Raw genomic sequence first — 26,138 nt, forward strand, 5'->3', positions numbered from 1 at the left:
GGCCGCCCCGCCCGTGCCGCACTCCTCTCCACCCGCGGCGTCCGAAGCCCCCAGCTCTCTCCCCCGGCCTGGGCCCGCGCCCCCCGGGATGCCAGGGCCCGCGGGCGGGCGCCGGCGCCCTCGAGGGAGGAGGCGGGCACGGTCTGGAGTGGGTGGGGGCTGCTCCCAGACCCCGCGCCACCGGGCTCCTCCCCCGGGACCCGCCACAGCCACTTCCCCCAATTTTTTTTTTCCCGGGCAAACTTTCCCGGGCCTGTCCCGGGGGTCGGCGTGGGAGGGGGATGCCTCCAAGTTTCCTCCTCCGTGTGGGAAGATCAAGGTCCTTCCACCCCCACCCCGCCCTTCGCCCCCAAGGCGCCGGGCCGCGCCCCCCACCCCAAGCGCAGGCTGATCCGAGGGCGGGACGGGGGGCGGGGGCAGGAACTCCGGCTCCCAAGCCCATCCCCCGCCCCAGGGCGCCCCCGGAGAGGGGGCCACCGCGCCCAGCGCCCGGCTTGCCAGCAGTACTGGGCGAAAAGAATTGATTATTGATTGGGTGATCGGGGTCGCCGAGGCGCCGAGCGGGCCAGACCGGGGGGCCGCGGAGAGGAGGAGCTGGCAGGGCTGCGTTGGCCGCGGGGCGACGCGGGCTCACTTACGAGCGGCCGCGAGGGCGCGGGTGGGCCGGAGCTCATTGGGACGACCCCCGGGCGGCGGCGGCTGAGCGAGAGCCGGAGCCCGAGCGGCGCGGGCGGCGGCGCATCGATGCGCTGCGGGCTCGATTGCGTCTCCCTGGGCCAGCTCTTGGGCCGGGAATGGGGCGGCCGCGGCGGGTCTGGCTCTGGGCGCTGCCGGGCGGCGTTGGTGGGGGTGCGGGGGCGGCCTCCGGCCCTAGGTCCCCGAAGTGGCGCCGCGCCTCGGCGCTCCGCTTGGGGCCCGGAGGCTCCCCTGGGCCCCGCGTCCGATAGTCCTGGCGAGGGCCGGGCCGGAGCCCCGCGCCCCTGGGACTGGCTGCCTGAGCTTTCCCAGAGCTGCAAACCCCGGCCTTCTTCCTTCCTTCCTTTTCTCCTTCCTTCCTTCCTTCCTTTTTTCTTAAGGTTTCTTTTTCTTGTGTTTCTTTTTCCCTTTTCTTCTGCTCTCTCTCTTTTATCTTTTTCTTTGTGATTGTTTATGCAAGTTTGTTTTAAAAGTTCACCGGCATGCTTTCTTTTCTTTTAGACCAGGAGACCGTGATCTCACCCAGACGGTAAGATCAAAAGTCTCCGCTCGCCCCCAGCCTGCGGGCTTGGGCTCGGTCCAGACGCCTCCCTGAATGCAGATGTGCTGCCGCCGTCCTCCCGGGCTATAAAGCCGCCTCCAGCGCCTTCGCGCGCGCAGGAGCGCTCGGAGTTGCGGGGTGCGGACCCCGGGCGGTTGCGGGGAATTGGAGTCAGGCTGCGGCTGGGCTCCCAGGCTGGCCTTGTGTGTGGCGGACTCGGGGGCGGGGGCGCGGCGATCTGTCGGTGCCTGTGGCCGCGGAGGCCAAAACGACTGCCCCTTCAGGCCCGGGAGACGCGGCCGCGGGGCGTGAAACGCTTCTTGCGAACGAGGAAACGGTGAGTTGGCAGACGCCGCCCGCGGCCTCTCGGGTCTGGTCGTGGCGCTGGGAGCCTCTTGCCTGGAGGAGGGTAGGCGCCGCGCGAGGTTAGCTCCTGCCTGCCCCTGGCTCACCTTCCCAGCGCCGAGCGCCCATTTGGGCGCGCCCGTAGTGATGGGTGCACAGCGCGGGGCGCCACGCACGGAAGGCTGAGAGTTTCGCCCTGGCTTGTGCTCCCCCTCCTCCTTTCCTTCCCAGCGCGGCTCTCCAAACCTCTGTTCCCCCCGCCCCCTCCCCCTGCGGGCCGCGGCCTGAGCTCCGGTCTCCGTGCCGCCCGCAACCACCGCCCGATCGCTACCTCGCCCTCCCCCGCTCTGGCGCCGCGCGCGGTGCGATCCGCCCTAACATCTGTCCGTCCAACCATTGGCGCATCCATCAGTGTCAATGAGCTGCACATCGCAGCGACAGCCCGTCACGCGCAACACGGGCTGTGCGGAGTGCAGACTGCGACCAAGCTGCCTTGCCCGGACACTCAAACAGGGTTCTGGCTCGGCGTGGCACTGCCAGTAACCCTCATCTCTATAGTGTTCTTTTAAACATGCGCGCCCCCCTTAATACCAAGAACTCAAAACGGGACTAGTTTTGCAGGCCATGCTAGCAATGGGACAGATGGAGAGGGACACTGTCAACCTAGCCCTTGCAATTCCAAGTTCTCTTTGCCCCTTCTCTGTGGACTGGGTGTGGCTAGGAGAAAAGCAAGGGAGGCTTCCCAAATCCGCACCAAGCGGAGTATGTACTTGATTTCGGGGGCTGAAATCCGCTTCAGCTCGGCCGAATCTGGGGCACATCATATAGCCAGAAGAAGGTCAAAAGCTAAAACTTTGCCAGGCCCTATCTGGCTGTTGCCTGACAGTGAGGACCGAAAGAGGAGGAAGGAAACGCGGATCCTAGTGAAACCCAGGGACCCGATTTAGGGAGAAGTGGTGTCGGGGTGGCAGTAAGTCTGTAATTCACATGTTATTTACAGAGTGAGAAAGGGCAAGGCTGTATGTTTGAGAAGCCAGGGGTTTGCGGCTAGTTCCCGGCGCCATTCTCCAAGAATGCTGACCTCTCCTGTGGTTGCCAATTCCCCTGCTTTTGCTTTTTACTTTTCCCATCCCTACTTCGCACCCCACTGTCCAGTGGGCAGATACCTTCTTATATGTGCCTACTCACTTTGGCCAGGCCAAAGGGTCTGTCTGGTCCTCTCTCTAAGAAGTTCAGGGGAAGGGCGCACGGAAGACCGGACATCTGCGGGGTGGCGGTCCCTGGCATTTTACGTGACTTTATCCCTACTGCACATATGGCTGCCCGCTGGCTGGTGAGTTCGGTCCCACTCAAGAGTCGGCTACAGGAGCGGGGCTAAATCTGTGCTTGTCTTCGTTCCGGGATTCGCGAGATAGGAGGGATACAGGAGCCGCTTTCCGGCCAGCGGCCAGCGCCCAGAGCCAAGGTCTGCGCGGTTCCGGAGGAGGCCGAGCCGGCCGCGGCGGCGCTCACGGGGGCTCCTTCCTGCGGGAAGGAGGCACCGCGCTCCAGGGTGCGGCCGAACCGTTTTCACGCTAGACTGGAGGGCGGAAAAGCCGGCGCCGAGCGGAGGAGCTAGAATTCTGTAGAAGGTAACACTGTGTAGAAATCTTTCCACCTCTCTTGGAGGAGTTGCAGATACCCCTGAAAAGCAACAACAGGCTTCCGCTCCCGCGCAGGCACCTGGTGACTTAGCTGAGTGAGTCACGCAAAAAGTAAGCCGCAGCCCAGTGAGACGCTCCCAACTTTCCGACGTGCCACGTTTCTGGGAATTTTTAAACCCCTAAAAACAAAAGAAGGAAATGCGGGCTGAGGGGCAGTGGCTAGACATATCGAAATGCCCAATGGCAAACGCCCATGGGAGAAACTGACGGCTCCCATTGTGGCCAGGTGGCTCACCCAGAAGCAGGGTGGCAACGTTGTTAAGTCCCGAAAATTCCCAGGGGACATGACAATTCATGACCCCGAGATTGCGGCCTGGAACTGGTGGAACCCTGGTCCTCCTCCGCAGAGGTGCGATGAGCATTGCTCCGTACAAATCCTCCCCCATGCCAGTTCTTCAGGTCAGGGCTTAGAAATGTGACTCTAGCCTTCCAACCTCTGAGAGCGTCAGGCCCCAGACCCTGGGCCTACCTGCGTGGGGCATGTCCTGCCAGGGGAGCATTTGTGTGCTTGATTAGCCCGAGCCCCACCCAGGCGAGTTGGGCGTTGGGGAGAGTCCAGGGCTGGCGTGGCTGAACTAGTGTGTGGTGGCTGCGGAGGGGCAAGGAGCTGGGCCCCAAACAGGACACTCCAGGTGAAGAAGCTAGCAGTGGGGTCGCAGCCTTAGGCCACCGCCGCCACCGGGAGGCAGCTGAGGTGGTGTTCAAGGTGCAAATGAGGGCAGTGGGCGGCAGCCCAGCCTGACCCCGGGGCAAGACGGAAGTATGTCCCCATTTGGCATGGCCACTGAGGAAAACGCTTCAGGAAAGAAGGCGTCCTTGAAGCTGCCAGTCCAGGACAGACAGCCAGGTTAGGCCAAGGTCCCAGGAACGGGGGTGGGGGGGTCTAAACCCAGGCCATGACTAGGGATTCTGTGTGCCCTGAGGGAGGAATTGGCCAACTGGAGGGACCGGGACCGGGCGCGCGGGGTAGAACACGCAGGGAGCCTGCACCCCATTTCAGGTGTGAAGGCATCAGGCCTAGTGGAGGGCCCTTGGGGAACCCACTGATTGCCCAGCAATGCCCAGAGAGGTGGTGTCAAGTGCTTTTCCTACCTGCCTCCCCCTGGACCTCTGGCCTCTGGCTGCCCCCTTACACACTCCTCCCCACACTACTGTCCGACTAGGCAGGGGAGGTGCCCTGCGAGCCGAGCTGACTGCCTCCCCCTGTGCACCTCAATCTGGAATTGGGCCCCAGGACTTAAGCCCTCCCTGAGCGCTAGAGATCTGGACCCCAGGGCAAGGCCCTCACCAGGCGGTAAATTGCTGAAAGTGCATTCACCATTCACCGGAGCAGCGAAGTTTGTTTCTCTTTTTCCGGTAGCTTTGTTTTAACGAACCAGATGTTTTGTCTGTAAATTCTCCTAAGAACGTTTACAGTTTTGATGTGAAATAAACCTTTGCGAATTGGAGCGTGTATATTAATACCACTTACGTGGGGCTTTAGGAGAGCTGCATCGGGAGTGCCCGGATGTGAGATGGGGTGGAGTTATGGGAAGGGGGTGGGTGCAGATCAGTCTTTGAAGAAAAGTGGGAGACCTCTCTCTTAGAGTCAAGAACTGGTGTTGGAGTATGAAGCACCTTCCTTAAACACATAGGGGTACATATATGTCCCCCACCTGTCCCCTCCCCGGGGCTTTACTGCTTTAAATTTCTTGTACCTGAGAGCGCAGAAGTCTGGCCCAATTTTGCCAACTTTTTGCATGCATGACATTCCCATCAGGACCACTGGACCCAAAGGCAACAGGGCCTGTGATCTTCCCTAGCCAACTTTGATACCCCGGGTCTTCGCGGGGAGGGACAGAGCAAGAGAGCCCCAGGCTGGCCCTGAACTCCCAGCACGGCTGGACTCAGAACTTTGGATGGAAGCTGACCTGACCAAGCCCCTTAGGAAGGCAGGGCCAGCAGGTCCCCCTCCTCAATGCCTCCTTTATATCAGCTGGAAACTTCCAGGCAATTATAAACCTGTTAAAATAAAAATAAAACTATACACCTAATGGAGGGAGGGAGCATGGTTATGGGAGAGAAACAGATCTTCCTATTTATCATCTACTGGTTGGGTGATTCCTAGAGACCACTTTCTCCAGTTTTCTAAGACAGGCTAGGTCCACTTTCCCCACCCCCACCCCAAGCTTGCCTGTGCTGTAAGTCTTGAATCTTCAAATTTTGAGAGTCCACTTTGGACCTCACTCCCCTTTCTTTTGTAATTATTTTTCAAGTTTACTCATTTACGGAACTTTGAAAAAAAAACTTTTTTTTAGGAGACCGAAGATTTAATAAAGAAAATAAAAAGTCTTTGTGTTTTGGTCTAAAGAGATCAGATGCACAGTCTAGTTCGGAGGAGCAGTTACTGGCGAAATGCCCTTTGGTCAAATCCCCCGCACGCCTGCTTTGACTTTCGGGGGAATTTCCCGAATTACTTGCTGCTGCGTGGCATGGTTTTTCCCACTCTGGATGAAATGGATTTTTGGAAACCTTTGGGGCAGAGCTTAAAAAAAAAAAAGGGAAAGAAACAAAAAAACCCTGGAGGCAGCCGCAGCCGCCGGGGCTCACCCCAGGCTGGGAGAGAGCAGCACTTTGCTAGCTGGAAAGTAGAGGTGCCCCGCCCTTCCCGCGCGGATGCCAGAGCCGCCGGGCGCGAGCGGTGTATCCGAATCCAGGCGTGGGCAGCCCAATGCGAGGCTGTGTTGGGGGCTCCAAAGGAGGAGCACCGGAGGAGGAAGAGGAGAAAGAGGTCTCAGATATCAAACTGCGGGCTCTTCGCAGACCAGACAGCCCGGCTTTGCATGCCTGGTGACCTCATTAACTGGCCGGGGAATTTGCTAGATGAGGGAGAATCTCCTTTCCTTTCCTCTCCCCGTATCGCTCTTCTTCCCTGACTTCCACATTATGGTTTTGTGCTCGTCCCTGAATTTACAAACGGGAAAGACCGAGGGTAATTCTCGGTAGGACAGGTACAAGAGAGAGGGGCACTGGGCTGGGTCTTCTTTCTCATTTTTTTGTTTCCTGAGGCTTGTGCATATCACTGGTATATCCACAAAAGGAACGCCGGAGTTCTTTGGGACGAGGGTGTCGGAAGGGTCAGAGTCTGTATGCAGGTAGTCTCTGACCTAAGAGGCTTTGGTAGCTCCAAGATTTTCCTCCACTGCAGAGAAGCTCTGAATTCTTTCTGTCGTCTTCTTTCTGACACTTTTCTTTCCCATCTCTTTCACCTTCTTTCTTTCTTCCTTCCTTCCTCCTCCTTTCTCTGGTTGCTTTTTGCCTTCTCTCTTCTTCAGTCCCTCCCCAACCCCCACAAGAATTCGGAAACATTATCTATTTCGGGTCTACCAAACGCTCACTCCAAGAGGTAGAGTCCTCCTCTCTGTGGCAAGGCAGGGGCGGCCCCTCGCCCCTCGCCCCTCGCCCCTCGCCCCTCGCCCCTCCCCCCTGCACAGCTAGCAAGGGAACAAGGTACTTTGTAGTCGCCGCAGCTTTTTAGGTGAGGGTGAGGGGAGGTCAGAAATAGGTTGACACTTGGTTTAAAATAAAAGAACATGTTAAGAAGTTTCAAAGCTGCCAATAAAACCCTTTAAGTGTCTTGTGATTCAGTGCCTGGAGTTGCGGCGATGGCATTGGTAAATGACTCCAATGCCCAAAGAAAAATATTACAAATGCCGCTGTCTCGGCCACCAATCGGGCGCCGTTCTCCCGCGCGGGCGGTGGCTCCTCTCCGGCGCGAAGGGCACCCGCATTTGCATGATAAATTGACCAGACTGGCGGCAGCCAATGAAATATTCAAATTAGGCCAGGGGTGAGGGGTGGAGTCCTGGGGGCTCCCCTTCGAGCCCGCCGCGGGAGTTCTTCGTCCCACCTCTCCATCAGCGCCCTCTAGAGGTGGGATATAGGGGGCGGTCGCTCCAACCCCAGGGAGGAAGCGTGGGGAGTTGGGCCTGAAGGTGGTGGGCTCAGGGTGCTCTCAGCGCTGGCCTCCTAGACTAGGTGCTTTGCCATCTCCTGCATCTTGCACTTGGACTGTTGGTGGATTGTAGCGGTGGTGACCTCTGAAATAGGGCTTTAAGAAGAGCTCTAGCCCCTTCACCTGAACCCCTTCCCCAGGGTCTCCTAACACAGCCGAAGTTAAAATAGCGTGTTTGCTCCATTGACACAGTTTCAAGACAAGACCTTTGCCCACTCGGGTCCACGATACCTTCCCCAAAGCCCTGCAATATTGAAATTCTGGAGCAGACAAACCCAACTTGCTCTGAACAGAGAACGGTGTGCCCAGGCAGGCCCCAAAGTCTGGGGCACTGGGAGCTAGGACTAGGTTAGGGCACCGCCCCCCAGAAAATATGTCCTGGAGAAAGTGCCCAGACCATGAGGCAGGAATTCCTATGAGTGTGCAAAGGCAGGCAAGGAGGGAGGTGTGTACAGCTTGCAGATGCCCAGCCAGGAGGGTCGTGGAAATAAGTGCGCGGGCAAGCACACACAGAAGGGACAGACTCTGCCACAATGCTGACCTGCAGGAAATCAGGACCCCACAGGCACCAGCTGAGCCCGCTTCCAGGCCTGGCACCTTCTTGTGGCTCAAGACTTAGCAGGGGTCTTTGCACAGAATACTGGCTTGTCAAGGACCAAGGGATATCTCTGGTCCCCTTAGCCTCCCTCGCCTACCACCCACCCTTACAGCCCCCCTGTGCCAAGTACCCTGGGGCCTGGTGGCACCATGCCTGCGCTCTATTTTTAAAGAACAGAGGGTTTGGAAGTGCAGTTGTCCCTCCCGGATGTGGACTGGTGAGAAGGTTGTTCTTTCTCCATCTTTACAGAAGTTGGAGTAGGGTCCCAGCTAAGAACTGCTCCAGGGAGAGCTTGATCTCCGCCCCTCTTCGCAGCCAAAAGGTGGTCAGGCTGCTTTCTGCAGCCACCCTTCCTTCCCTGCCTGGAGGAGCAAGGGGGATGATGGGGAGGCGGGGCCGGTGGTGTTCTCAGAGCCTCGCCCCAGGCTGGCCACCTAACTGTAAATGCACATAGAAAAAAAAAATAGTAGTTAATGAATACAAATTTGAGAGAGACTGGATTTTGACTTTTGATTGTCTTACAGATGTTATCAATACATTCAACATATATGACCCCAATAGGGGGATTGGTTTGCATTATTTAAGGCATTTAGGAGTGTCTCAGCTGAAGAGAAGGGGCTCGCTGGGAGAATAGGAGGTGTTGCGGTGGATTCAGGTATAAAAGGGGCCTCCCTGCTTCTGAGAGAACCCTCAGTCCCAGCAGACTTGAATGCCCGGGGATAAGGTCCCACCGGGAGAAAGCCTTTGGTCTCCCAGGCAGCGAGGGCACCCGCGGGGCGCAGGCCCTCCAGCCCACAAACCCTCCTGACTTCCTCCTCAGGCCTCACCTGTCGGCCAGGACAAATGAGACTTGAAAATGGGCCAGAGTCATTCTCCAACAGTGAAATTTGTCAAGGAGTCACTCCCGCCTCAAATGTCCAGAAATGCAAGCTGCTCCCTCTCGAGGATGGCGCTATCTAGGGCGCGTCGTTGAGAGTCAAGAAGGGAGACAGTAAAGGTGAGACAGGAGAGGGCTGGCTCTCCAGCCCAGCACCGGGTCCCGCCGGAACCAGATTAGGCACAAGGAATGAGGGAGCAAAAGATGCAGGGAAGAATGAAGGAGAGCAACTGGCTGGTCTCTCTTAGAAGCCGAATACCAGCCAGCAGCATAGCAAGGTCAAGCCCATGGCGTGTCTGCTCTGGGGGTGCACATGTGCATTTTGTGGGTGAATGCAAGTTCTGACCGTGTGATGCAGCGCATGGGCTCATGACCTGTAACTCACCAAGTGCCCTCACGCAGACTGCTACCTCCCTCTTGGAGCCTCGTGTCCTTTGTCTCTAAAAGCAGCTCTCTCCAGGTTAAGCACTGAGTAGGGACTCAGGAGACGGGCCTTCTGCTGGAGGCAGAGCAGTGCACAAGCCCCCTGACTTTCTGGGAAGAGTAAGCATTTGCAGGGCGAATAAGGCAGATTCCACCAGGTTTTTCTGGGAGCTAATTAAAGGAAGGGGTATGGTGAGGAGGTTCACTGATATTTCTATTTTCCCTGTTAGTAGTGACTGGAATGTGCACCATCCAGGTCAGATGGAAAATAGAAGCCTGGAAAATCTGACACTCTCATTGATTTGCTCTCTGCCATCGCTACTCGTGAGAGGAAGAAATGTGACTTCAAAATTGCAATTAGGAACCAGCCCGCTAAGGGTTCTTTGCGTGAGCTCCCGTGCCGTGCCGATCACAGGCCTGCCTCTTCTCATTTCCTGAGGAGGTAGGTTCATTCATAGTTTTCAAGGAAACAGGCAATGCAAATATGCCATGCCCCCTCCGCACAAAGGAGCCCCTACCTGCAGGTCTGGCGCTTTCCTCTCCTTTTGGTCGGGTCTTTGAAAGCATGGCAATTTCCCCAATGTTTTAAAAGTATTAACTCCCTTTCAAACATTCTTTAACCTTTAATGTTTTGTAACTTGATGAAAAGGTCATTTTGTTCTAAAGATGCTGCTGTTCTGTAATTGTTCAACTATCACCGTGAATTCCATCCAAATCCTGAATTCTTTAATGGGATCCAAACCACCATGCACACGCATGTGATGTGCAAACATACACATACACTCACAGCAAAATGTAGATTAATATTTTCCAATATACATGTATGCATAGGTACATGTAGCTACTTATATCTTTATATGTATGTATATATATTTATTTATCTGTTTGCATTTATGCGCACATGTAGACTCACAGGGACAGGACATGGATTTGGATGACTGTAATCCCCCTTCTCCTCGGGGGACACATTCCAGGCCACCCAACGGATGTCCGAAACTGGATAGTACCAAACCGTATATATCTTACGATTTTTCCTAAACATACACACTTAGGATGAAGTTTAATTTGCAGATTAGGAATAGTAGGAGGCTACAACAAGACCTAATAGTAAAATAGAACAATTATGGCAATATGCTGTAATAAAAGTTAAGTGCATGTGGTCTCTCTCTTTCTCTCAAAGTATCTGATGGTGCTGTGGTCACCCTTCTAATGATCAGGATGTGAGATGATGGAATGCCCATACCATGAAATGAAGGGAGGTGGCTGATGCAGGCATCGTGACGTCGCGTTAGCTACTATTGGCCTCCTGCCCACACCCCGGGGAGAATCTCAGCTTCTGGGACCGCGGGGAACTGAAACCACAGAACATAAAACTGCGGATCGGGGCTAACATAGTATCTCTCGTGTTTTCACAAAAGGACATCTTTGCAGGAAAATAGCTATACAACTTCCTTTTTTTGAATGCTAAGATGTGCTGCACATTTAATGGGAATCATTTCTTACGCACTGCACTTGTTAACTGATTTCTTAAAAAAAGGTTTAGTCAATTTCTAATTTAACAATTCATTGCTGTCCCTGCAATACATGCCCCCAGAGACCTAGGACAATTGAGACGTTTTTCCATCTGTCTTATTACGCTGTGCCAGCTTCTTAGTGGTCATGGGCTCTAGTAGCTGTTTCTTGTCACTTCTCTCTTTCTAAGCTGATGTATTCTTGGAAACAGACTTCTAAGCATGTTAGGTTTATATTTAAAATGGAATTAATAGACTCGGATAAGACCATAAAAGTATTTTCTGCAAGGAAACTGCATGGAGCTTATGCCTGGACCACACAGTATGTATTTTACTTACTTGAGAGGTACTGGGTGTGGCCTCTTGCGTTTCTCACTGTGATGCTTGAATTTTTAAGATGGTAAATAAGGTAAATAAGAAACAGTTGAATAGAAGAGCTTCCTTAAGTCTGTGTATACTCGTACGAGGAACAGATCTGATCTAAAGTGTAATGAGGGGCGCCTCGGTGGCTCCGTCGGTTACGCATTGGCTCTTGATTTCAGCTCGGGTCATGGTCTCAGGTTCCTGAGATGGAGCCCCACGTGGGGCTTCGCACTGGGCCCGGAGCCTGCTTGAAACAATCTCTCTCCTTCTCTGTCCCTCTCCTGCCTTCAAGCACACGCTCTCTCTCTCAAAATAAATAAACATTAAAAAAAATAATAAAGTGTAATGAATCACTTAAAGCACTGTACAAGATTAATACTCATATTAAACTTAAGAGAAAGGATTGATACTTTAGTACAGAGAATACAACTTTTACTTAAAAAGCAAATACTGTTCAAAGGCTGTTGACTGGAGTAAATGGTAACGAAGTAAAGCAAAGATTAAGACCCCCTAGATGGTCTCTCTTTGGGGCCATTGCTCCAGAATGCCTCACTCAGAATCACTCATTCCACATTACTGGTCCCAGAATGGTGTTTATCTGGAATCTGGGTTTTTGTTTTTTTGGGTTTTTTTGTTTTTGGGTTTTTTTTTTACTTCTTATGTTCCTCTGTGTGAGGTATGTTGCAAATGTAGAAGAATGTGTCAATCATGTGTACAGTTTAAATAATAGTATGAAACTGGGGCGTCAGTTAAGCGTCCAACCCTTGATTTTTGGCTCAGGTCGTGATCTCATGAACCATGAGACTGAGCCCTACATCGGGCTCTGTGCTGACAGTGTGAATCCTGCTTGGGATTCTCTCTCTCTCTCTGCCCCTCCCCCACTCATGCTCTCTCTCAAAATAAATAAATAAACTTTACGTAAATAAGTACATAGATAAAATTATAAAATTAACAACTGGGTAACTACCACTCAATCACCAGAAGCCCCCCAACACCTCCCAATTATAACCCCCTTTCCTGGAGGCTGCCATCTTGATTTTTATAGTGATCTCTTTCTTGCCTTGCTTTGTGGTTTTAGCATCTAGGTGCCCTTCCCCATGCCTGTCTTTCAGTTTTACACAAGTGAAATCATATTGAATGGGTTACTTGTGTCTTGTTTCCTTCACTCAGCATTACATCTGTGAAACTCACATGTGGACAGGTGCAGTTGGTCATTTTCAAAGCTGTCGGCCATGAATATATTGCAATATAGTAGGGTTTTTTTCCCCCTGGTTGTTTAGCTATTATGAAAAATGCCACTGTGAACACACTTACTCACGTGCTGTGCACATGTGTGGAAGAGCCTGTCTGTTACACATATACGGAAGGAGGCATTGCTTGGTCATACGGCATGCATATCTATAAATCCCAACTGTTTTCCAAAGAGATTATGTCAATTTTCACTCCCAAAAGCTATTCTTAAGTCTTTCCATTGTTCTACATCCTTCTCGGCCTATGATACTATCTTTTTCTGTTGTTGTTTCTCATGCATCCTAATCCAGGGGTTGTGGCTGTGTTTGTCTGTGTTTGCCTTGCATTTCCATGAGTGCTATGGAGAAGGGCCCTCTATGGTATGTTTGTGGTCTGTTGGATTTCCTTTCCCTGAGATGCCCATCAGAGTCCCTTTCCCATCCTCCGCTGGATACCTGAGTCCTGTGGTTTCATAGATGTTGCTACAATGGCTTTGGCACAGTGGATCAGAACGGAGATGGTTTGAGGAGACTTTGGCAAGTGAGAGAGCCCCCTATTGACACTGGCTTAGGGAAATTGTCGCGTGGTGACTCCCGGCTCAGTTACACAAACAGAAACCCCGCTTTCTCTGCCCTTTGAACTCTCTCCTCTGTGTTCTCAGTGTCATCTCATCCTCGAGGTGTTTTGTGCCATGATTTCAAGAGGTCTCTGAATGGTAAGTAGAACCGGTCGCTTCTTTGTCCACACCCAACAGGAAAGAGAATCTGAAACTTTTCGCTGATCCATGTAATCTCTGTCCCTCCCTTCAGTTTCCAGGGGCCCTTTCTGTGGACCGGTGGCTGTCATGAGGGAATGCCAGGCCTTGACTGGGTTCATGAGCATCCCTTGTAGGATACAATGAAATGGACTGGGAAAAGGTCAACCTCAAATGGCCATAACATGATACCATCGAGCCTGCAGCTTTCTAAAAATTATTATTAATTTTAATTTTCATGGAGTAAAATTCACTCTTTTGGTATACAGTTCTCTGAGTTTTTCCAGATTTAGATTCCTGGACCACCACCACAACTGAGGTTTGGAATAGCTCCCATCACCCCAAAACACCGCTGTGCTGTCTTTCTGTAGCCAACAGATCGCTCTGCGCTTCCCTCCCACACACACCCCCATATCCCCAGGAGCACTAATCTGTTCTTTATCCCTCTAATTTTGCCTCTTCCAAAATGTGATCTAAATGCAGTTCTATAGGATGTTGCCTTTTGAGTCTGGCTTCTTTCACTTAATATAATGTATTTGAGATTGACCGTGTGTGGAGTGTATCAGTACTTTGTGTGGAGGTACAGAGTTTGTTTATCCGTGCACAGCTGAGGGACAACTGGCTTGTTTCTGCTTTGGGGTGATCACGAATGAAGCTGCTATAAACCTGGGCACACGGGGGTGTGTGACCATAAGTTCGTGTTTCTCCTGGGTCTCAACACCCAGGAGTGGGATCCCTGGGTGGTGGGTCATATGTTAAGGGTATGTTTAACTTTGTGAAAAGCTGCCAAACTGTTTCCAGAGTGGCTGTATGAGTCTGTCTCCCCCCACCCCCCTCCAGCGATGGATGAGGATTCTCTTACCTCTCACGAGGTTTTAATGAGCATGCAGGTGCTTTGCGGAGTGAGGGTGCTCCCCAGGGCACCGACGTGGGGGAGTCTAGAGGCGATGGGTCTAACCTGTCATGTCCCGTGGGCTCCTGGCCCACCACGTTTCTATTTCCAGGGCATTTGCTTCTCTGAAGGGAGACGGGGAAGCATCATTTTCCCCGTTTCACAAGTGAGGGCATCACACTGCTTTTCTCCAGCATAGCTTCATCTCGTTACCATCAGGAGCAGGATTCCACCGGCCTCCTATTTTATTCCCAAACTCACAGAGTGAAATGAAGTGTGGGCATTTGGAAGATTGTTATGCTGTGTGGCAAGAACTGGGCAAGGAATGCATCCAAATGCACAGTCAGAAGGTGAGAGCTGGCAGGGACCTTAGCCACTCTCACTTTAGACGTGGTAACCTGTCACATACCCGGGTCCCCAAAAGCACAGGACTCTGTGTCCCCGGAGCAGGGCAGAGACCACCGAATGTGGAGCTGGAACAGGCTTGGCACTCAGGGTAGCTATGCGCTCGGGAGTGGAGGTGACACCAACCTGCTGGGGATCACTGTGGCTTGAGACCCTGCCTCCGGCTTGCGTGCCCCACACCTTCTCTGCCTTCGTCTGAGTGCCCATTTCTGAGGCACCTTCACATTTGAAACGTCCTGAGAATATGTTTAATTAGAACTTGGCCATACAGCCTTTTGAAATAAAACAGAAGGGACCGGCTAATTATATCTCTCAGCATTCTGTGGCAAACATATATTTTTTTAATAAAACACTTTCCTAACCAGAGTAATCCCTGGAGATGCAAATCCTCATTTATAAGAAGTTTCCCAAAGGGAGTTAAAGAGAAGATGCCTTATAAAGAAAAGAGACAAAGAGAGTGGAGAAGTGTCTTCATAGAGCTTTTAAAAGATACACCCATTCTAAGGTTGAAGTAGAGATATTTTAAAGATACAGATTTTTATTTCAAATGTCTTATAATTCTTTCCTATATTTTTGATAATTTATATCCCCTCCCCCCTTTCAGTTATTACCACAAATGACCATATTTCTCATTCTGATATTTTTCATAAGCACAATATTTAAATAAACAAGTGATTTTCTCAAAATGCACTTTATCTCCTGCTGGTTCTTCTCTGTCTCTTTCTCTGTCTCTGTCTCTCTCTCTCTCTGACTAAGCCCCGTCCCTTCATGCAGGCGCCTTGGTGTAGTACAGAGTGTGGGTCTGGGGGTGGCATTCTTTCCCATAATCCCTGCAGCCCAGGCAGCCAGGGGAGGACTTGGACCTTCCGGAAGCCTGTCTCTGGAAGCAGTGGGCTGACGGGACATTTGCTCTCATGATGCTGACGGCCCCAGTGGGCAACAGCAATAGTAGTAGCTAACGTGTGTTGGGGGGATGCCCCACACCCGGCAGGAAGCTAAGAAATGTATGTAATTTATGTCACTTAATCCACACAATACCGACGGTGTTCGTACCCCATTTTGTAGATGAGGATGGTGAGACCAGGAGCAGTGATGAATGTGTGAAGGACTGCATGGTTATTTGAACTTGAATTTGAACTTGAACTTAAGTCTGTCGGTCCCAGAACTCAGCCCCTCCCCTCCACGCACAAGGATCCTAGAATGTGCTTTGTGGTTCTGTTCTCCCCACGCTCTGCGTTTCCAATGATGTCCCAAGTCAGTTCAGGATCCCGGCAGGAGAGAGAGAGGCCACACCCAAATTAGGATAAGTAGAAGAGGATGTCCCCAAGAGGCTGTTGCAAAGGGAAGGGGCAGGTGAGCAAAGCACAGGAGAAAAGTCACAGAACAGCTGTAACCCGAGGCCTGCAGGCCATGGGGCCGGGATTGTAGGCTGTGAGTCGGACGGAATGTGACAAGAGGCATCTTCAGAGCTGTGACCTTCAGAAGACCGATAGGGAGGTGACCAGGGGATGGCACCCTTGGACTGCCCTGTCTCCCCTTCCTTCGCTTTCCCATCCAGACTGCACTTTGGACAAACCTGTCAGAAGGTAGCGGGCAAGGGTCATGCGGTCAATCCAGGCCGACCCCCCAGGGCACAGCCCAGGGGAAAGCGCGCAGGCCGGGCGCTCCTGCAGAGCCCCCACGGGCACCAGTGCGTGCTGGGAGGGAGAAGGGGAGGCAGCTGTGCCTTCCAGGAGGGGTCTCAGGAGCGGCCTTGACTTGGCCGAGGGAATGACTATCCACGAGGTTCAGGGTACAGAGAAGGCTTGGCATTTGCCTCTTGCCTGAGTGTGCACCGGGACGGTTCAGATGTGCACCGACGTGTCTTTCCACCCACAGCCTTTTACCGCACAGGCGAACTCCTGCCACTGGCCCTCTTGTCTCGAGACACGATGCCTAGAGTCCCCCTCATCAAATGTACTTGAAAAGATAGAAAGAAGGGGCACCTAGGCGGCTCAGTCAGTTGAGCATCCAACGTCAGCTCAGGTCATGATCTCGCAGTCCATGAGTCTGAGCCCTCTGTGCTGACAGCTTGGAGCCTGGAGTGTGCTTCAGGTTCTGTGTCTCCCTCTTTCTCTGTCCCTCCCCCACTCGCACTCTGTCTCTCTCTCTCTCTCTCTCTCTCAAAAATAAATAAACATTAAAAGAAATAATTAAAAAAATTTAAAAATAGAAAGAAGAAGAGAGAAGTCATTTATCATCTCGTTCTCCAAAGACAATGACCACTAATGGTTGGTAGACCCCTCCACTGGCCCCCTCAGTGCTTTCCACCCTGAGTAACAGTACTATTATTTAAGCAGTTTTGAATGATGAATTTTTGATTGAGTGTTCCTATGGCCTTTTGCCACGTTAGAACCAAACTTGGGGTGAGCAGAGTTTCTGATGGCTGTGTAATGTTTCCTTGTGTGGCTGTAAGGGCTCCTGTTACCATTCTTCCACTATTTAGATGCTTGGGCTCTTTTCTGGCTTTCACTCCTATTATACAATGTTATAATTAATAACTTTGTGTATAAAGAATTTTTTTTTACATTTCAGATTATTTCTTCAGGATAACATCCCAAAACTAAAATGACCAAATCAAAGGTAAAGCCTTTGTGTAGGCAGCAGAGTACCTAACACAGCCGGCTTCCGAACAGACAGGCCTTCAGCCAGTAGGGTGACGAGCACTCATGGGAAGGCTCTTGACCAGTTCCCTACTCCAAGGACTTCCCTCTGGATCGAGCCACAAAGGCAATTCTTAATTTTGTTGTAGTCACATCAACAACAACAACAACAACAAGGCAAAAGAAACAGGTATAATTACTTTTTTAAATGTTTTATTTATTTATCTTGAGAGAAAGAGTGTAAGCAGAAAAGGGACAGAGGGAGATTGAAATCCCAGGCAGGCTCCACGCTCAGTGCAGAGCTGGAGGATGCGGGGCCCTATCTTACGATCATGAGACCCTGACCTGAGCGGAAACCAAGAGTCGGATGCTCAATCAACTGACCACCCAGGCGCCCGGTAAAATTACGTTTAGTAACACATCTTATTTAACCAGTTACGTCTAAAAAGTATTATTTCAACATTGTAATCAACATACAAATGATCAAAGTTATATTTTACATTATTTTTCATGTGAACTTTCAGAGTCTGGTGTGTATTTTACACTTACGACACATGGCAAGTGGGACTGGTCACATTTCAAGCACATGCCAGCCTGAAAGCCACCTGCTCTGTAGGTGCGGGTCTAGAGCAAGGATCTACCAGGGATCTTTGCCACTGTTGGCATCTTGACCTCAGCCCCAACCCAGGTCCTAATGCCTCCCTCAACCCCCGTACTGGACTTTGGGTTGAAAGTAGATCAGGTGGTCAGGTTGTAGCATGGCTTCCACCCCTGGGCACTTCCACCTGTTGTCCTTCTTCCTGCCTTGCTGCTAACAAACCACAGTGTGCCCTGCATCCCAGCTCGTGCTGGGCTGATTCAGTCAGAAATATTCATTGAACGCTTCTAGATATTAACCCTGTGCCCAACCCTAGGGAGGCTGGTGAACAAACGGACTTTTCTTGTGAACTCACTACAGAATTATCAGTGCCCTTAGGGTCTAATGGGGAGACAGACTTGAATCAAATAATTGCACAAGTATGTAATTTCATACTGTGGAAAGTGCTATGGAGGGAATATATGTTTTAAAAGTGTTAAATAGGTGTGCCTGGGTGGCTCAGTCGGTTGAGCATCCAGCTTCGGATCGGGTCATGATCTCGCGGTTTGTGGGTTCAAGCCCTGCGTCGGGCTCTGTGCTGACAGCTAGCTCAGAGCCTGAGCTTGCTTTGGATTCTGTGTCTCCCTCTCTCTCTGACCCTCCCCTGCTCATGCTGTCTCTCTGCCTCTGAAAACTAAATAAAAAACATTAAAAAAATAAAAATGCTAAATATAGGTCATGGTGTGATTGGTCTAAGCCTGGAGGTGTTTAAGAGAGGTTGTCCAGTCCCTGGAGGGGTCGTTTTGGTGAACATCGACTTGACAGGTGAGAGTTCAGTGGAAGCATCCGGTCCCTTCCGGGCCCAAGCATCCCTAAGCTACAAGTGGAAAATCTCCGGGACAAGTAGTGGCTCACCTGTTCTTATGTCAGTGACCAATTCCTCTGTTGTGTTTGTCCCCTCGTGAAACACTCGGGGCCAACTGGACAGCACCATTAAGGGGAAGCAGAAGGCAGTTCATTCATTGATTCTTCATTCATTCATGCATCAGTCCTTACTGGGGATGTCAGGCACTGCTCTGACACTCAGAAAAGCAAGGCCAACATTCTCTCCAGCCTGACTATCCTGCCGACTGGACACGCTTTCCTAGAGAAGATAACAATTTAAAAAAGAGGAAAAATCAATGCTAATAGAACTCCTTTTCTGGTTCCTAAAATGACATCGTCCACAGTTGCCGCCGCTCTGAGCTCATGGCTGCATGGGAGGCGTGAGCCCGTGGATGGATGCAATCTCGTGAGCTCTTCAAACCTGGCCAAATCAATAAATGAGAGGCAGAGATGAAGGCTGCTGGGTGGAGGGAGGCTGGGTTCAAGGGGCAAAGTGTACCATTCCTCTTGTACCCCCGATACAGGACGGGGGGTCCTCCCTTCTGCCCGAAGTCCCCGGGGACAGGGTAATTTCAGCTGCACTTGATGTAGCCTATACATCACTGTCTTCTTGACCAGCTCTCAAATTAAACTCTGATGTATAAAGTTAAACAAAAATGAGATAAAAATTGGCAGGGGTTGAAGAGGGTCAAAGTAGTCAAAACACAAGGTAGACTATTGCTCCCTTTGATATATGTTACTCGGTGCGCTTAGAAAAAATAAAATTGTAAATCTCCCTGAGACTTTCTCGTTGAGAATGAGGAATTGCTAATTTATTTTCAATGGGCTCACAGCTTTTCTAGCTGGGAGGAGTGCTAGCGGTCTTGTTTCCATGGGGGAAGATGCCACTTTCCGCCTCAAAAAGGCAATGGGGAAGCTTCTTGCAAAAATCGGGGTCCTTAGCAGCCTGCTGGTGACCCCGGTGGCACGGCCGTGCCACAGACTGAGGGCCTCACCGCCTCGTCGTCTCATCTAATCCTGCAAAACCCTAAGGGTCCAAACACGCAGCAGAGATCACCACCCGGTTTGGCAGCTGGGAGGGCGGAGGCCTTACAGAAAGCTGGGGTCTGGAATAAGCATCAGCACACCTCGTAGGGCCTGGGACGCGGAGGCGAACAGGACCCAGGCCTCTCCCACAGACCTTGCCTTCCAGTGAGAGAGAAAATCATCAAGCACAATGACTAAAAGTAAAGTCTGAGTTGCTGTGGAGACAATGAAGTAGACGGGGGACAGGCAGATGGGGATAAAGTCAGTAGAAGGTGTAAACCAAGGGAGCCATAAGATTGGATTTACATCTTTAAAAGATCACAAAGGCAGCGGTGCAGAGAATTAACTTGAGGGTCAAGGGCGCGAACAGGAGGCTGTGAGTACACAGGGACAGTTGTCTAGGTGAGATAAGGCGGTGGCTTGGGCCAGGGGGTGGCCGTGGCGGTGGGGTGCAGAGCCAGGGTCTATTCTAGAAGCAGGGGATCTAAGAGGGATTTCTGGCTTCTACTCCAGGGCCCTTTCTGTGGCGGAGCACCGCTTGATGTATCCCGATGCCGATGCACCCGGTCCTACGCAAGCTGCTTCCCTGGGGGGAGTGGAGATGGGGTGCTAGACAGCAGCAGCAGAAAGCAGGGGTTCCGGAGAGGGGATGCCTGGTCCAGGTGTGGGTATGCATGTGAGCTGTGACACACGTTACCACCTTCAGCCTTATTTTTTCCCAATTAATATGGAAAGTTCACTTACAGCCCACTTCTCTCCATTCTTTCCTTAAGCGTCTCTGTGCTGGCTTTTGTCTCTGCAGCTCCGCCGAATCCCCTCCCTTCATCGCCATGCCCCCCGTCAGAGCTGCCCCAGGACACACGGACCAGGATGCTTTCTGGCATCGCACTATGTCCTTGACGCCCGCCCAGCTGGCACTGTGCGGTGGATTTCCACACAGGGTGCAACCTCTGTGGGCAGAGACCAGGATGCAGCTTTGGGGGATGAAAAGCACAGCCTCCCGTCTGTTCCCTGATGCAATCGCAGCCGCTCCGGAGCCCGCCTCCTTTGAGGGGCTTGACAGGTCCATCTATGAGTGTGTCCCAGGTAGAGCTGAGCCCTGAGCTGGCCAGTTTCCTCCATCTGCAGAGAGGTGTGAGGTTGGCCAAGCCCCGGGGCAACCTCAGCGCAGGCTCCCTGAGCCCCTGTGGAACATCTCCTCAAGTTCTCTCTCTGTGCTGGGCTCTGGACAGAGGCAGCGGAGCAGGGGACCAGAAGCACTCATCTACCAAAGTCACACCCTTCTTGGGGACACAGTAGACGATACCCCTCATTCTTACTTACAATTCAGTGTGACTTTAACTAAATGTGGTCATATGGAACGTGGGCAGACGTGACGTGTTCTACCTTCCGTCTAACCCAGAAAAAGCCCCCTGGGAGCACTTCATGCTCTTTTCCCTTGTACTAGCTGAATGCAGAGAGTGATGAGGAGCCAGGGTGAAATGAAGTCAAGGCACAAAATAGAGGGAGCCTGGATCCCCGAGGGACTGCGTGGACGGACACACCCACTGCAGTCTGCGTTGGAGCAAGAAATAAACATCTCTGTTGAACTTTGCATGTAGGTTCTCTTTGTTACACTTTGTTAGCTTTCCCGAAGTGATACAATTTCTGCTCCCCAGGAGTTTGCAATCAAATGGGGAGAGAAGCCTCAGCCACACCGTTCGGGAGCAGTGATAGGTGGCTTTCACGAAGGGATGGGTAGTTGGATTCGGGCTTTGGGTTCTGAAGTCATGGCTGCAGGCCCCTGGGCATGTCACTTTCCCATCGAAGCCCTTTTCTGGAAAAGTGCGGAAGGGTCAGAGCAGGGGAAGGCAATTCCTGGCAGGCGAACATCTCAGTCCAGGGCTCACAGACAGGGCGTGAAGCAGAGATGAGAGAACCATGCTGATTTGCCTTAGGGGAAAAGGAAAATGGTCCCTGAGCACCTAGTAACTTTGGCTGTCATGGGAAGGGTGATGATCAGAATTCTCTCACTCCCCTCTCTGGACAGACACACCCACCTCTAGAGTTCCCGAGGAAGGGGAGCCCTCATCCCAGAGCCCCTTGTCCAGGCTAGGACTCCCCGCTGTTGTCCTGTTGTCTGGCTGTTCGGAGTTAAGTCCTCCCAGACCTGAATGCTCCTTTCTCCAGCTTTCTCCAGGGGCTCGTGAGCACGGGGGTTTCATCCTGTTTCTGAGCAGAGGATTTTGGCTGACATTCAGATGTCACTGCTCCCAGCTAGGCACAGGCAAGCCCAGCTTGGGTCTGTCTGTCTGTTCCCAATTGTTCTCCATCTCCAACTGGCCAGGAAGCAGTGCCCTATACAAAACTGAGGACCCTAGTCCAAAGGTCACAGTGGACTCCCCCCGGGCTGGCAGGGCTGGCAGAACCCTGGGGGTGCTCACAGTCACTTTTCCCCTTGCTGGGAATGACAGACACTCATGCCACTGGTTCTTCCATTGCTCATTGAGCCCCATGCACACCCTAATCATGTCCAGTCCAGTGAATGGCACTGCTCTGGGCGCCCCCCACCCCCACCCAGACGAGCATCACAGAGCTGGCATCTACAAACTTGGGTTCTAGACTTTGCTTTTTTTTTTTTAATTTTTTTAATTTATTTTTGAGAGATAGAGACAGCACGAGCAGGGAAGGGTTGGAGAGAGAGGGAGACACAGAATCCGAAGCAGGCTCTAGGCTCTGAGCTAGCTTTCAGCACAGAGCCCGACGCGGGGCTTGAACCCATGAACCGTGAGATCATGACCTGATCCGAAGCTGGATGCTCAACTGACTGAGCCACCCAGGCGCCCCTCTAGACTTTACTTTTACTGGTGGTGTGACCTTGGCCTTCCCACTCCCCTCCCCTCCCCGCCTTCTTTCAAGACAGTTACATCACAAGCTTTCCTTAAATGAATACTCATTGTTCATTATGTAAAAATTGCTCCGCATTGAGTCCAGGAATGTCCTAGGGCTGTTCGGTTGTTTCCATTCTTGCCTTGTCTTTCCTGGAGCCAAACTGCTTGATTTTCTTTGTGCATGTGATTAAGGTTACCCACACCTGCAGTGTCCCACAAGGTCAGACATTGGTCACCTGCCGTTTCTTCTTGCCTTGGGTGCATCCCCTCTGTGGACCTCTGATGGGCATTCTGGTTCCTTACCATGTGAGTGACCACACAGCTGCCATCCGGGGCTTTCCATCACCACCAACCTGGGGATTTCCTTCACCTCTTTCAGCCTCTGGATCCCCTGTTCCTGCAGCTTGTGTCTTTTCTTTCCGGGTTTAATCCCTCCTTCTGTTGGTCCACAAGCCCCAGCCCAGCTTTCTGAGAATGTGGTTCTGGGGTCTAAGTTCAGCCGCAAGGACAAACATGTCTCCTCTGCCTTCTCTTCTAAGTACTCTTCCCGCAAACGAATGACAACAAAAATAACAGCAAATAAATGAAAGAAGAATGCCAAACTAAAATACAAGCTCACTTTTTGTTTTGTTTTTTGCCTTTTAATGGAATGATCGGACAGCCATAACCCAGTATTGCAAAGGATGGGCAAGGGACGAGAGAAACCTCATTCTTCTATGTGTCTGTGGCTGGAACACCAGAGTGGATCAGGAGACCCCACAAAGGTGGGGTAAAGTCTCCACAGGGGAGTAGTGAGGCCCCCCAACCCCCCGTGATGAACCTGTGACCTCTTCCATATCCTCTCGGAAGACAGGAAGATGACCCAGTTGCGAGGTCTGTGAATGCAACCCAAGCAAGGGGCCCGGGGGAAAGCCAGTCATTAAGTCCCAGTTCTGTCTCACAGAGCAGAGGCACGTCAGGAAGCCACCTTGCTTTGTGCTGTACACTTTCTGTGAATTTTAACATGTGTGTAGATTCGTGTGACTGCCAGCGCCGCCGAGGTACAGAACAGTGCCATCCCCTTGTCACCAAAACACCGTCGTGGCCCCTCTTTATAGACCTACTCTCCCTCCACACTAACTCATGGGAATCACCCATCTGTCCTCCATCGCTGTGTTGCGTCTCTTGCAGAATGTCATACAAACGGAATCATGTAGCATGTAACCTTTTGAGACTCACATCTTTCACTTGGCACAACGCCTTTGAGATTCGTCCAAATTTTTGCATTTTGTATCGACGTTTGCCCCGCTGTTGCGAGGCCGAGTGGCATTCCAGTGAATGGACGTACCATGGTGTATGTGCCCATTCTTCCTCTGAAGCATATTTGCATTGTTCTCAGTGTGAGCCGTTATGATAAACATTGCTACAAACATTTGCATACACTTTTTGTCCAAATATAGATTTTTATTTCACTCAGGTTAGCACCCAAGGGTGGCATTGTTGAGTCATATGGTATGTGTATGTTTAACTTTACAGGAAGCTACCAGACCTTTTCTGAGGTGGTTGTACCATTTTTCATCCCCATCAGCAATGTATGAAAGCACCTATTGCTAGACTTTACCAGAACTTGGTATTGATCGTATTTTTTTTAGTGTTAGCCATTTTAATAGTTATGTAGTGGTATCTGGCCATGGTTTTACGTTGTATTCTTTAGTAGCTAATTGCGTTGGACGTTTTTCATATGCTTATTTCCCATCTTTATCTCCTTTGTTAAAGAGCCTCTTGAAGTCTTTGTCCACTTTTTTAATGGTTTGTTTTGATACCACTGAGTTTTGAGAGTTGATATGGAAGATGCAAAAATTCTTTGTTGTATTGAACAAGTGATTTGCAAATAGCTTCTCTTTTCATTCCTTTCTCTGTCTTCTATAGAAAAAAAGTTTTAAGTTATGATGATGGGGACCAGCTTTAAATGTATTTCCATCTCCATCAGTGTGCACTTATTGAGCACCTATTGCATGCAGATCCCTGTTAGGCATTGGGCTTTAGAAGATTAGGGGTGCCTGGGTGGCTCAGTCGATTGAACGTCTGGCTTCAGCTCAGGTCATGATCTCACAGTTCGTGGGTTCGAGTCCCACGTCAGGCGCTGTGCTGACAGCTAGCTCAGAGCCTGGAGCTTGTTTTCTGATTCTTTGTCTCCCTCTCTCTCTGACCCTTCCCTGCTCACACACACACACTCTCTCTCTCTCAAAAATAAATAAAACATTAAATAAAAATAGAAGATTAGTGGGACTTGGGACTTGAGGAATCATCTGATGAGGTCACTGCCCTTCCTCCAGGGGAGACCCTGTCGGCTTTACACCCAGAGTCCTGGGAAGAAGGGCTTGGGACTTCCTCAGATTTTGTATCACCATCTCTTCTCAGTTCCAAACCTGTCTGCTAGACTTGCACCCGGGCATATCTGCCTTATCCATCACAGAAACTGTATCCTCCTGCCCTTCAAGGCCGACGTAGATAATCCACCAGGCCCCGAAGGCCTCTCTGCTCTAAAACTTGTGCTGCTTTGTCTGTTGCCTTCTTTGGTTACATCACCTTTCCTGCCACCTAGTTGGGTTTTGAGGGTGAAATCTTGTATGTGTAGCATACAGAAATGACCAGCACAGAACGTATTAGAAAATACAGTGTTCATGCAAGTGGCTATAGAAGTAGACAAGTCCCTACACTCTGAGAGCCCATTGACTTCCCTCCCATCCTTCTTTAGAAGGCAGGACCTACCAGAGGGCTCCTCAAGGTGCTTTCAAGGAGAAGCAGCCTGGTCCACATACAGCACCCTCAGCCACCATCTGGGTGCCCTTTTGAAGGTACCTTTCTGAAGCTTCTGAAGACAGCGTCTTCCTCCAAAGGGCAGCCACCAAGGGTGGGCCTGCAGGGATGCGGGCAGACCAGGAGAAGGGACAGGCTGTGACTTTGCTCGTTCCGATGCCCTACCCCACTACAATAGGCCGGTATCTGCGGCTGGTTCACCAGAGCACCCTAGGCTTCCTTTTCCAGGATGAGAACAAACGAGAAGCTAACTTAGTTCTAGAGTCCAGTTTAGTGAGCCCCGCTTCCACATGTAGGATCCTAATAGGCAACAGCTGCGGCTGTGGTTTCTTCTAGGCAAGTGATTCATGTCTTTGCGCAGAAACGATAAGCAGAACAAATGTTTACTTAGACGGATAACAGAGGGACAGTTGGAAAACAGGAGACTGGCAACTGGAAATATTTTGCTGCTATTTGATCCATGGCAATTTCGTTGGAATTAGTCAGATGGTACACACAGGCCAGGCCTTGGGGCCAGAGCAGGCGGGGGATACGCAGACCGGCTCCCTGGAAAAGTAGCGCTAGGGGCAAAGCCTAACGTGGAAAGGAAGACCGGAAAGTTTGCCCGGCGGCATGCCAGAGTGGCTCTGACCTCCCCGGGTGATGTATCAGTGGCCTTATCTGCTGCCTGATCCAATTCTCTTACCCAAAGAAGCCGGAAAGAACCGAGAAATGTCCGGAGCCTCTCACATCCATGAGAATTTTTTTTAATTACACATCCAGAAATTAAAGAAACCATTTAATTTTCTGTGTGTCCACGAGGGAGAAACCCTTTAAAAAATTCAAGCACTCACAATAATAAATTTGAATCTCTGGGACAGCGAGATATATACACTGATTCCTCTAAGAAAGAAACATGGACCTTAAAAGTGGAAACCTGAATGTGGGGCTCAGGAGTAGGATTGTCAGCCTAATTTTACGTTTACATAACTTAAGGCTTGTGTCCTGTTTGATGCGTGTATGCTGTG

At 51.3% G+C, this 26,138-nt stretch overlaps 1 protein-coding gene across 1 annotated transcript in view; it reads left to right on the forward strand.

Moving 5' to 3' along the window:
* The window catches only part of LOC115279742, an 80,671-nt gene extending 59,615 nt beyond the window's left edge, over positions 1–21,056 (forward strand). Inside the window, exons 2-3 of the mRNA XM_029924255.1 lie at positions 1,256–1,574; positions 20,265–21,056. Coding sequence (XP_029780115.1) covers positions 1,256–1,574; positions 20,265–20,565 — 620 coding nt within the window. The 3' untranslated portion in view covers positions 20,566–21,056. The remainder of the gene's footprint in view (positions 1–1,255; positions 1,575–20,264) is intronic.
* The last annotated feature ends 5,082 nt before the right edge of the window (positions 21,057–26,138 follow it).

This window comes from Suricata suricatta, chromosome 16 (assembly GCF_006229205.1).
Source record: "Suricata suricatta isolate VVHF042 chromosome 16, meerkat_22Aug2017_6uvM2_HiC, whole genome shotgun sequence".
Taxonomy (NCBI): Eukaryota; Metazoa; Chordata; class Mammalia; order Carnivora; family Herpestidae; genus Suricata; species Suricata suricatta.